Source organism: Vulpes lagopus, chromosome 10, assembly GCF_018345385.1.
Source record: "Vulpes lagopus strain Blue_001 chromosome 10, ASM1834538v1, whole genome shotgun sequence".
NCBI classification, from domain to species: Eukaryota; Metazoa; Chordata; class Mammalia; order Carnivora; family Canidae; genus Vulpes; species Vulpes lagopus.
Window position 1 is genome coordinate 36,073,327 of NC_054833.1, and position 13,195 is coordinate 36,086,521.

Consider the following 13,195-nt stretch of genomic DNA (forward strand, 5'->3'; position numbering starts at 1 on the left):
CGAGGGTCTTTGGATCCTTTGATCTATAGTCAGTTGCTCAGAAGCATAGGTGGTAACCTGGGCTTGGGACTGGCATCTGAAGTAACTGTGTGTGTGTGTGTGTGTGTGTGTGTGTTGGGGGTCTGAGGTAATCTTGTGGGACTGAGTCTCTAACCTATAGGACTGGACGTTATCCAGATGGATAGTGTCAGAACTGAGTTAAATTGTAGGATGCCCAGCTGGTGTCATGGAGACTTGCTTGCAGTTGTGGGGAAACCCCCCACATATTTAGTGATCTAAAGGGTCAGAAGTGAATTCTGTGTGAGTAGTAAAGGACATTCACAGGAAAAAAACATACAGTAGGGAGGAACTGGGTTTTTCCCTGTATGGGAAGAAAAAAACCTCTGAGTTTGTCCATTACAGAAAGGAAAATGAATATTTCAAGAAGTTGGCTGTCACTATTAGGTAAAATAGTACTGAAAAGTATTCATTAAATTTAATAGCATTTGGTTTCATCTATTCCTTTTATAGAGGAGAAATTTCCAGGCAAAGGCAATTTAGTGCCTTGTCCAAGAGCATATGACCAGAGCCAGATCTTTAGACTTCCAAGCCTATGGTTCTTCCAGGACACCACCCTGCCTCTTGAATTAAGCTAGTTAACAAAATGAAGCTCTTGAGAGAAAACTTTGTAAAATATTGGAGCATATCACTGAGCAAGTATATATGGCTTTCCTTTCCAGATAAGTCTTTAGAAATTGCAGCTTCTTTAACGCTGCAACTAAAATTATAGAGGAGTCCATGCATTTTACTCTTTACATTGCTTGATTTCTTTGCACATGTAAGACATTTAACTTAATAGTTATTAGTAAATTAAGAAGTTGCTATTAGCTTAGAACAACCTCTCTGTTTCTATCATCAAATTACTTTTCTCCTTTCCATGAAATCACAGTTGAAGGTTATTTTGAGATTGTCCTGATTAATTCTGCCTATATTATACTTTCTAGCACATCGATTTCTTTTGTATCCTTTACACTTCTTGTAAATGATAGGTTTTACAGTATTTGTATATTAATTAATACAACTTTACTAATTAGCACAAGGTTTCCTGAATTTAAGCCCCTTAGGGGAAAAATATCTTGGTTCTGGAGAATTTTAAGTTGCTTCGTAACTCTCTATGTAGTCTTTGCAGTAACTTTTTTTTTTTTTTTTAGATTTTATTTATTTGTTCATGAGAGACACAGAGAGAGGCAGAGACCCAGGCAGAGGGAGAAGCAGGTTCCTTTCAAGGAGCCCAATGCAGGACTTGATCCCTGGATCCTGGGATCACAACCGAAGCCAAAGGCAGATGCTCAACCGCTGAGCCACCCAGGTGCCCCTGTCTATGCAGTAACTTCTGCCACTTAGTAGATTTTCCTTTGCCAGCACCTAACAGAAAAGGGGGAAGTTTCTTCTACAAAAGGCCTTGACTTTGACAGGCAAAAATCTTCTGGCATTTCTGTGTTGACAGCATTATCAACATATTAAAGACTTCACACTTAAGTTTTAGTAAACCTAATTTTGTGTGGTTTATACCATGTTTTTTGATAGAGATAAAAATGTCTGCTTATCAGAAACCTCTGGTAAATTATTTCAGACAGTAAAAATCTATCCCTGAAATTATGGGTTTGCCATATGGATTTTCCTTACACTATACTGACATGCAAGCCCATTACATTCAACAGGTTTTTGAAGAGCATGTATAATGTATTCGTCACTCTGCTAGGTAGTGGATATGTTAGTGTATCCAAAAGCTTTAGGATTAAGGATTCTCCTTGAAGAAGCTTTTAATCTACTTGGGGTTTCTGGAATATAATCTTGAAATAATGAATAGCTGTATTAGACAAAGCAAAGTGAGAGTAACATGGAAAAATAGTGAATAGCTTTCATGAGAATGCCTTAGCTCAATTGTTTTTCAGTTCTCTTTTCCCTTTCACCTTTGGTAACACTATTTATCCCTTACTCTTAAAATTTTCTCACCTTGATCTCTGTGACATTTTATAAATTCAACTAATGTTTACTAAATGAATATTCATAGCAATATAATATATTCAGTCCTCACAAATGTCTGCAAGTTTGGTATTATTATCCTGTGTATGTATGTATGTATTCATTCATTCATTTATCATTTATTTATTTAAGCCTGTGTTTTAGATTGGGACACTAAGTATTAATTAGGTTAAATTATTTACTTAGGTTCACCTAGGAAATAAGGAATATAGTTAGGGTTTAATTCTAGGTTTGTTGAAAAAAAATTCTAGGTTTGTTTTTTCCAGTTCTTGCTTTTTTTTTTTAAGGTTTATTCATTTATTTGAAAGAGATAGTGTGAGAGAGAGAGTGGGATAGAGGGGCAGAGGGAGAGAATCTTCCAGCAGACTCCTCCATGAGCTTGGAGCCCAACTTGTGGCTCAGTCTCATGACTCTGAAATCCCGACTTTAGCAGAAACCGAGAGTCAGAAGCTCAACTGACTGAGCCACCCAGCCCCCTAGTTCTTGCTCTTAATTGCTACACTTGCCTTTTTTTTTTCCCCACATTTCTGTTGGTCAATTTCTTTCTCCCCTTATCTATTGGCATTTCTTAAAGATTCAAACCTTACCCCTAACTATTCGGTCTTTAAACCTCACTCCTGGAAGTCAGCCCATGCTCGTTTAAACTTTTTAAGTTAATTTTCCTGTCTTTGGTTTCTTTCTATTCCGGCCCATTCTGAAACTACTTTCATCCAAGGATATAGCTATAAATTTTATTTATTTAATCAATCTTTAGAAATAATATACATAAAATATATCATTTAAATAAACTGTTTTTTGAATCTTCTTTATGACAGGAAGGTACATCATTTACTCATTAAAGTAACACTTTGAGTTGTTGTTCTTTTTCCTCATTTTAAGATTAAAAAATAGAAACCTACAGAAAAGTCAAATTTCCAAAGATCACACAGCAACTAAGACACAGAACTAGGATTTATGCTGAGGTCCACCAGATTCTGAAGTTTATGCTGTGAATACTTCTCATTCAAAAGGATATGTTTCAAAGTGAAAGGGAAAGCTATTAATAAGTTTTGGAGGGACTATCCTAGGAAAACTAGCCTTAGAATAACTATGAATTCTACTCTCTTCTTCTTCACCATTGGTTACACTCAGATAAATAATGGAGAGGTTGAGAGAACATCTACTTTTGGAGAAAGGAACATGTGTTTATGAACTTGATGAGCTCAGAGATGACTACAGGCCAGTCTCTTGAAATATCCAGGAAAAAAAATCCTGTTGGGTACACAGGAAAGGAACTTCATAGAGAATGGAGAAAGAAAGACATAAATTTGAGAGCCATTTATATGGAGGGATTGTGGAAGCTGTGAAACAAATGAGCTCATCATGAATTTAAGGAAATAGAAACAGTGTGGAAGGTTGAGAACTGACTCCTGGGAAATGTGAGATATGAAGGAACAGGGATAGGAGAAAGAGCCTATATGGGTGATGCCTCTATTAGATTGTAAACTTCTTTCTGGCAAGGAACCATGTTTTTTGTTTTTCTGTGTGTGTTATTTTTGGTTTGTTTATTCATTTTTTTTTTGTTTTCTTTTTTTGTATCCTTAAACCTTACATGTTACATTGCCAAATACATTCATTAAAATCACTTGGGGTAATTGGATGATGGGCATTAAGGAAGGCACTTGATGTAATGGGCACTAGGTGTTATGTGCAACTGATGAATCACTAAATTCTACCCCTGAAACTAATAATACACTATAGGTTAACTAAATTGAATTTAAATAAAGAACTAGGGGGGACCTGGGTGGCTCAGTGGTTGAGCATCTACCTTTGGCTCAGGTCATAATCTGGAAGTTCTGGGATTGAGTCTCGCATCAGGCTCCTGGCAGGGAGGCTGCTTCTCCCTCTGCCTGTGTCTCTGTCTCTGTCTCTCTCACGAATAAATAAATAAAAATTTGAAAAAAAATAAATAATTAAAATAAAATCCTGGAACATTGAAAAAAATAAATTTAACAGTAACTATGGTGCAGACACATATTACTGAAAGATGAATTTAATACTATCTACTTTCTCGGGAGCTAATCAAAGCTATTTCACATGAAGGCCAGTCAGATGTCAAGTCTTCTCTCTGGCTAGTTTTGTGTTTCTTGTTGCAGCTGGGAATCCTATGATATGTAGGAATTTACTTGGGACTGTACTTGTGTAACTTTGATGGTCTACTAGAAATCTGAGAGTCAATGCACATGTCATATATAATACTAAGACATATATACTAAGGCGTTTTACTATACGTAAAATCTTCAGATGCTCTGTGATGCTGTATTTATAATGTATAGTTTAAGTTAGAAACAAATATAAGAAGAAATCCATTTTAGAGATTCCAGCTTGGGAAAGGCAACAGTACTGCACAAGTGGAAAAGACGAAACAGCTTTTTTGTTCTCTGCTGTATTGGAGCAAATCATCAGGTAACATGACTTTAGAGAAGCCCTGTTTAAGATACATTTGGAAATGAGGTTGCCATGGCAACTGTCTCTGAAGTAACAAAATCCCCCTAGAGCTTTCAGAGAACCCTCAACTTCTCTGTACTTGGTTCTCAAGGAGAGCTTAATTTCATTCATTTTAATGAATTGTTTTCCTCCGTTTGTAACATTTGTTCAGTGGGATTGAGAACAAGGATTGGGATTATTGGAGTTATTCTGGGACATGTGAATTCTAAGTGTAAATCAAAAGATGAGGCATTGTCATTGCTGAGTCTTAGCTGGGGCTGAACAAGTCCTCATGGATATGTGTGCACATGCAAACACACACAGGTGTGTGTCCAGTGGTTTTAGTAGAACTTTTCTGGAGGAAAATGGACTTCTCTGCCTTTGTGCTTTGACATCATAACTTCTGTAAGAAGACTTTTGTCATTAACCAGGACAAAAACCTATTTAACCCACTGGCACACTGGTGCTCAAATTTCCCCAAATCAGGATTTTTTTTTGGTATAAAATCTGTCTTCCTTAATATTAAGGGCCCTTGGTAAGAGGCCCTTGAGTGCAAGTTGCCATGCAAAACTTTATTAGTCTCTATATGAATGAGACACTTCTTGAAAACTATTTTGACAATGTGTGCAGCAGTGGTAGTAGCCAGGAGTGGTGTCTGGAGGCAAAATCAGAGGTTGTTAGTAATATACATTAAATGCCTTGTGTTTGCAAGCTCAACAAGCTTCCTGTCTAATATATAAGGCTGTTGTGAGGAATAAACAAGGTACTACTTTTTTGGTGCATTGCTTTGGATTCTTCATATGAGGGTACTGGATCAATACAGTGTTTGATACACAGTAAGGGCTCAATAACAAGGCAGGAATTACTATTTTTCCCATGGTACTTTGCTATAATTAATAGCTTAAAAATATGTAATCACTATGAAAAATGTAACCACAGGTCATTAAAAGCCACATCAAGCATTCTCAAATGCATAAACAAACATTTCTTCTTCCTTAGGGAAGAGAGTCTCCGGAGCAGTGATCCTGAGGGAGTCCCTACAACTACGTCACGGAGATCTCTAATCCCAGAATAAAACTCTTTCGTCTTCTGTTATCCATGGGCATTAGGAAAGGATGCTGTCTCATGCCTGGAATTTGGACAAGAGACTTGGGACAAAGCCACACTCAGAGATCAAGTTCTTGAGCTCAGCAAAACAATTAGAGGTTTTGATCCTCCAAGCAGAGGATCTGAGAGTAGAAGTAGCAGCAGAGGGTCTGAGCTCTGAGTTGTCACTTTCTGTTCACTGGGGCCATCTGAGTGTCCATGAAAGAGTTAGATGAGAGCCAATGGAGAAGAGCACTGTGACTGCAAGCAGAAGCAGGGTGAGAGTCTGTCTGACCTGGTCTGTCCTGTAGCAGAGGGGGTAAAAGCTCAAGCTCAGGAGCAAGATCACCCAAGTTCACCTTCTATTGTCACTCAGCAGCATTGGGACTTGTGCAAGTCCCTCAGGTTCAGTGTCCTCCTCTGTGAACTAGGGATAATCATAATGCCACATGGCACTTAGGACAGTGTCCATCCCATAGTTAGTACTCAGTGAACCTTCCCATCTGTGTCTTCTCCACGTCCCCCCCTGCACTTGCATGGTGTGTAGCCTCTCTCTGTCTCAGTGACTTGTTTCTTTTTCCCTTACAGACCCTCCTAGAGGACAATGGCTGCAGATAACGCCTCCTCTGTGACAGAGTTTATCCTGGCAGGCTTAACAGATGAGCCGGAACTCCAGATGCCCCTCTTCTTCCTATTCCTAGGTTTTTATGTGGTCACCGTGGTAGGGAACCTGGGCCTCATAACCCTGATTGGGCTGAATTCTCACCTTCATATTCCCATGTACTTCTTCCTCCTCAACTTGTCCTTCATAGATTTTAGTTATTCCACTACTCTCACTCCTAAAATGCTAATGGGTTTTGTCTCAAAGAGAAACATCATTTCCTATGCAGGGTGTATGACTCAGCTCTTTTTCTTCTGTTTCTTTGTCTTTTCTGAATCCTATATCTTGTCAGCGATGGCATATGACCGCTATGTTGCCATCTGTAAACCACTGCTGTACATGGTCACCATGTCTCCTCAGGTGTGTTTACTTCTTTTGTTGGGTGTCTATGGGATGGGGGTGTTTGGGGCTGTGGCCCATACAGGAAATATATTATTTCTGACCTTTTGTGCTGACAACCTTGTCAATCACTATATGTGTGATATCATTCCGCTCCTTGAGCTTTCCTGCAACAGCTCTTACATAAATTTGCTGGTGGTCTTCATGGTTGTGACCATTGGCATTGGGGTGCCTATTGCTGCCATTTTCATCTCTTATGGTTTCATTATTTCCAGCATTTTCCATATTAGCTCCACTGAAGGAAGGTCCAAAGCCTTTAGTACCTGCAGCTCTCACATAATTGCTGTTTCTCTCTTCTTTGGATCAGGAGCTTTTATGTACCTCAAACCACCTTCTATTTTACCCCTTGACCAGGGGAAAATGTCTTCCTTGATCTACACCATTCTTGTGCCAATGTTCAACCCACTAATCTATAGTCTAAGGAATAAGGATGTCAAATTTGCCCTGAGGAAAACCTTGGGCAGAATAACCTTCTCTTGAAAAAAATATTAGACAGTGAGATAAGAGATCCAAGGATTTTTGTATTGTAGTGTTTTTATAATTATTACTTATTGTTATTATTACTTTTCAATGAGGAATCTAAGCTCCAGTGTTTTCTTTTTATGCTATATGGCAGAGGAAATTTTAACTTTCTTAAATGGATTTGTTCTCCCTTACTCAAATCCTCCAATTCTTCCTTCTTTATTTTATGAAAAATAATTGCTACAATTACAGAATATTCAACATTGAATGGAGGTTTAGGGATCATTTGATCTAGTGCCCTTATTTTTTTAAAAGATTTTATTTATTTATTCATGAGAGACACAGAGAGATACAGAGACATAGGCAGAGGGAGAAGCAGGTTCCCTGCCAGGAGCCCAATGTGGGACTCGATCTAAGGACCCCAGGATCACAACTTGAGCCAAAGGCAGATGCTCAACCATTGAGCCATCCAGGTGCCGTGATTTAGTGTTTTAATATCATACATCACACTTTGCAGAGTCAGAAGCATTTGTATGTTGCCCAAGAACATAAAACTACCCAGTGCCAGAGCTTAGACTGAAATCCTAGCTTGAATCCCAATCCAGTTTGTTTTCCCCTATGCCATGTTTTCTTGCCTCATCTCTTTCTTGAAACATTTCATTTCACATGTTGGTTGACCTAGCACATTTAAATTATGAATATATTCACAGTAATTTCATGCTACTTTTCACAGGTTAATTTTAATATATCACATTTTGCAAGAGAGTAGGAGGTGAAAAATTTTGTTGAGTTGGTCTTGGCAAAATGACAAGATCAGTGTTTGATGAATTTTGTAGTATGTAAGTGAAAATTATGTTAGATTTCAGAGAGGCAAGTTTAATGTCCACTGACTTGGTGAGTGGAGCCCTATGGACATAGGTGAATTAGAACTTCCAGAGGAGGGAAACTTAATTTTATGGGGTGTGGTAGAGGTGTCATATATTTTTTCAAGACTAACACAGAAAGAATTTAGAGTCTTATTTCAAGAGTTACCTTGCATATGGTCTAAAATAATTGGAAGCTGCACTATCCAATATGGCAGTCACTAGCTGTGTATGGCATTGAGGATTGAGACTGAGAGTATGCAATATAATTGTAAAATACTATGTCTTTGAAGGATTAATAGGAAAAATAATGTAAAATATCTCATTGATAATTTTTCACATTGACTACACGTAGAAATGACATTTCGGATATATTACATTAAATAAAATGTATTATTAAAATGAATTTATCTGTTTTGTTTTTTTAATGTGTCTACTAGAAGGTTGAGAATTACATATGTGGCTTGCATTATATATTTATTAAATGACACCGGTGTGGAGGATGTAACAGAGCAACAAGTAGTTGCTTATTAGGAGAGGAAAAGTGCTACTGAATTTTCAGGCATTGCAGATAGCAATAATGGGGGACATGGGGAAGGGATGGTAATCTCAGGATAAGTTCATAAATTATTATGTAATGGGAAATATAGCATTATATAAAAAATCATTTTGGATATATACTTAGATGTGGATTTGGTGGATTTGCTGGATAGTAGAGTATGCATATGTGTAGCTTTTATAAATACTGTCAAAGTGTTTTCAAAAATATTTGAGTCAGTTTGCACAGCTATCAACAACGTTCAAGAGTTCCATTTGCTCCACATCCTTGTTGACACTTAGTAGTTGTATTTTATACATTCTGGTGTATGTAAGCAAAATGTCTTTTGTTTTCATTTTTATTTTACTGATGTTGAGCATCCTTTAATGAATGTTTGGATATCTTCTTCCATGAAGTAATTATTCAAGCCTTTGACCACTTGAAAAAATAGGGTTGTTAGCTGATTTCCTATTGATTTGAAGGAATTAAAAATTCTTTTTTTTTGAAGGAATTAAAAATTCTACATGTTAAGTACATATATGTGTAAATGTATGTATATGTATATATTATGTATATGTATGTGTAATATATATCAGTAGCATATACATATATAATGCATACACACATCTTTATCTTAAGCTCTCTCCATGATATATCTTCTCCCAAACTATGTCTGGCTTATTATTAATGATAATCTCTTGATATCAGATGTTCTTAATTTTGATGAAGTTTGATTCGTCAGTTTTGCCTTTAATGGTTAGTGCTATGTCCTGTTAAAGAGCTCTTTCACTGTTCTTCTTGAGGTCAGAAGAAGAAAAATGTGAAAGGGTATGAGTGAGAAAGAAAACATAACAAAACCATGGCAGCTTGGGCTCTGTCAACATTTTGGGTCTCCTGATCTTCTGGATGCACCTCTTCCTCCATTTGGTTGATGCTTTGTAGGGACAGAGCACTTGAAGCCTGAAGATGCCAGGATTATAAGTATTTTCAATTCAACAGATATATATATATATATATATATATATATATATATATATATATATATATATTTCATGTTTTATTTTTTTTATATTTTTATTGGAGTTTGATTTGCCAACATATAGCATAACACCCAGTGCTCATCCTGTCAAGTGCCCCCCTCAGTGCCCATCACCCAGTCTCCCCATCCCCCGCACCCACCTCTCCTTCCACTACCCCTTGTTTGTTTCCCAGAGTTAGAAGTCTCTCATGTTTTGTCACCCTCTCTGATTTTTCCCACTCATTTTCTCTCTTTCCCCTATGCTCCCTTTAACTATTTTTCATATTCCCCATATGAGTGAAACTATATAATGATTGTCCTTCTCCAATTGACTTACTTCACTCAGCATAATACCCTCCAGTTCTATCCACATTGAAGCAAATGGTGGGTATTCGTCATTTCTAATGGCTGAGTAATATTCCATTGTATACATAGACCACATCTTTTTTACCCATTCATCTTTTGATGGGCACCGAGGCTCCTTCTCCAGTTTGGCTATTGTGGACATTGCTGCTATAAACATTAGGGTGCAGGTGTCTTGGCTTTTCACTGCATCTGTATCTTTGGGGTAAATCCCCAGCAGTGCAATTGCTGGGTCATAGGGCAGATCTATTTTTAACTCTTTGAGGAACCTCCACACAGTTTTCCAGAGTGGCTGCACCAGTTCACATTCCCACCAACAGTGCAAGAGGGTTCCCCTTTCTCCACATCCTCTCCAACATTTCTTGTTTCTTGTGTTGTTAATTTTCCCCATTCTCACTGGTGTGAGGTGGTATCTCATTGTGGTTTTGATTTGTATTTCCCTGATGGCAAGTGATGCGGAGTATTTTCTCATGTGCTTGTTGGCCATGTCTATGTCTCCTTTGGTAAAATTTCTGTTCATGTCTTCTGCCCATTTCATGATTGGATTGTTTGTTTCTTTGGTGTTGAGTTTAATAAGTTCTTTATAGATCTTGGATACTAGTCCTTTATCTGATGTGTCATTTGCAAATATCTTCTCCTATTCTGTAGGTTGTCTTTTAGTTTTGTTGACTGTTTCTTTTGCTGTGCAGAAGCTTTTTATCTTGATGAAGTCCCAAAGTTCATTTTTGCTTTTGTTTCCCTTCCCTTCATAGATGTATCTTGCAAGAAGTTGCTGTGGCCAAGTTCAAAAAGGGTGTTGCCTATGTTCTTCTCTAGGATTTGATGGATTCTTGTCTCACATTTAGATCTTTTATCCATTTTGAGTTTATCTTTGTGTATGGTGTAAAAGAATGGTCTAGTTTCATTCTTATGCACGTATTTTCATGTTTTAAAAAGTTTAAGAAGATATAATTGGCATATAATTAGTTACAATGCTTAAAGTGTTAATTTTGATAAAGTTTGACACGTATATATTCATGAAGCCACCACCACAATCTTGTCCCTCCTTCCTGTCTTCTTCCATTCCCTTACTGCTTTTGAGACAGCCACTAATTTGCTTTCTGACACTCTTTTGTTTTCATTCTCAAGATTTTTATATAAATGGAATGGTACAGTATGTACTCATTTTTTGTCTAGTATCTATTACTCAGTATAAGTGTTTTGAGATTCTTTTTTTGTATATTTTTTAATTGGAGTTCGATTTGCCAACATATAGCATGACACCCAGTGCTCATCCTGTCAAGTGCCGCCCCCCGTGCCCGTCACCCAGTCACCCCATCCCCCCACCCACCTCCCCTTCCACTACCCCTTGTTTGTTTCCCAGAGTTAGGAGTCTCTCATGTTCTATCACCCTCTAGATTTTTCCCACTTATTTTCTCTCCTTTCCCTTTCACTATTTTTCATATTCCCCATATAGGTGAAACCATATAATGATTGTCCTTCTCCAATTGACTTACTTCACTCAGCCTAATACCCTTCTACAAACCCTTCTACAGTTTGGCTATTGTGGACATTGCTGCTATAAACATCGGGGTGCAGGTGTCTTGGCTTTTCACTGCATCGGTATCTTTGGGGTAAATCCCCAGCAGTGCAATTGCTGGGTCATAGGGTAGCTCTATTTTTAACTCTTTGAGGAACCTCCACACAGTTTTGAGGTTCTTCCATATTGTTACATTTATGATAATTAATTACTATTTATTGTTGAGTAGTATTCTGTCATATGGATATATTACCATATGTTTGTCCATTCACCTATTGATGGGCCTTTGATTGTCAGTTTAGGGCTACTGCAAGAAAATATATTATATACATGCATGTAGAAGTCATTGTATGGACATATCCTTTCATTTCTCTTGGGTAATACATAGAAGTGGAATGGTGAAGTCACATGATAGATGTATGTTCAACTTTTTAAGAAATTTTTCCAAAGTGGTTGAACCATTTTACACTCTCACCAGTAATATTTGAGATTTTCAGTTCTCCACATCCTCACTAACACTTGGCATGGCCCATTTTTTAACTGAAGACATTTAAATAGATGTATAGTGGTATCTCATTCTGGTTTTAATCTCTATTCCCCTAATAACTAATAATGCTGAGTATCTTTTCATGTGATCATTTGTCATCCATATATCTTTTTTTGTGAAATATTTATCCAACTTATTTGCCTATTTTCAAGTAGGTCAGCCACATGTGGAAGAATGAAACTGGGCCACTTTCTTACACCATACACAAAAATAAATTCAAAATGGATGAAAGATCTAAATGTGAGATACGAATCCATCAAAATCCTAGAGAAGAACACAGGCAGCAACTTGTTTGACTGTGGCTGCAGCAACCTCTTGCTAGACACATCTCCGGAGGCAAGGGAAACAAAAGCAAAAATGAACCATTAGGACTTCATCAGGATATAAAGCTTTTGCACAGCAAAGAAAACAATCAACAAAACTAAAAGGCAACCTACAGAATGAGAGAAGATATTTGCAAATAACATATCAGTTAAGGGACTAGTATCCAAGATATAAAGAACTTACCAAGCCCAACACCCAAAAAACCAATCAAGAAATGGGAAGAAGACATGAACAGAGATTTCTCCAAAGAAGACATACAAATGGCCAACAGGCACATGAAAAAATGCTCAACATCTCTTGGCATTAGGGAAATAGAAATCAAAACCACAATGAGATATCACCTCACACTGGTCAGAATGGCTAAAATTAACAAGTCAGGAAACAACAGATGTTGGTAAGGATGTGGAGAAAAGGGAACCCTCTTGCATGGTTGATGAGAATGCAAGCTGGTGCAGCCACTCAGGAAAACAGTATGGAGGTTCCTTAAAAAGTTAAATAGAACTACCCTATGACGTGGCAGTTGCCCTACTAGGTATTTATTCAAAAGACACAAACATAGTATTCAAAGGAGCACATGCACCCTAATGGTTTTGGCAGCTATGCCCACAATATCCATATGTCAAGAGTTCAGATGTCCATCAACAGCTGAATGGATAAAGAAGATATGGTATCTGTATAGAATGGAATATTACTCAGCCATCAGAAAGGATGAATACTTTCCATTTACATCGACATAGGTGGAACTAGAGGGTATTATATTGAGTGAAATAAGTCAGTCAGAGAATGACAGATAATATTTCACTCATTTGTGGAGTTTAAGAAACAAAACAGATGAACAAAGGGGAAGGAAAGAAAAACAAAGTAAGATAAAAACAGAGAGGGAGGCAACATAACAGATCCTTAATCTTAGGAAACAAACTGAGG

At 37.4% G+C, this 13,195-nt stretch overlaps 1 protein-coding gene across 1 annotated transcript; it reads left to right on the forward strand.

Moving 5' to 3' along the window:
- Nucleotides 1-6,172: 6,172 nt before the first annotated feature.
- On the forward strand, nucleotides 6,173-7,117 carry LOC121500486 (olfactory receptor 8B12-like). Its single transcript, XM_041772215.1, has one exon. The coding sequence runs from the start codon at nucleotides 6,182-6,184 to the stop codon at nucleotides 7,115-7,117; it is 936 nt and encodes a 311-aa protein (XP_041628149.1). The 5' UTR covers nucleotides 6,173-6,181.
- Nucleotides 7,118-13,195: the final 6,078 nt, after the last annotated feature.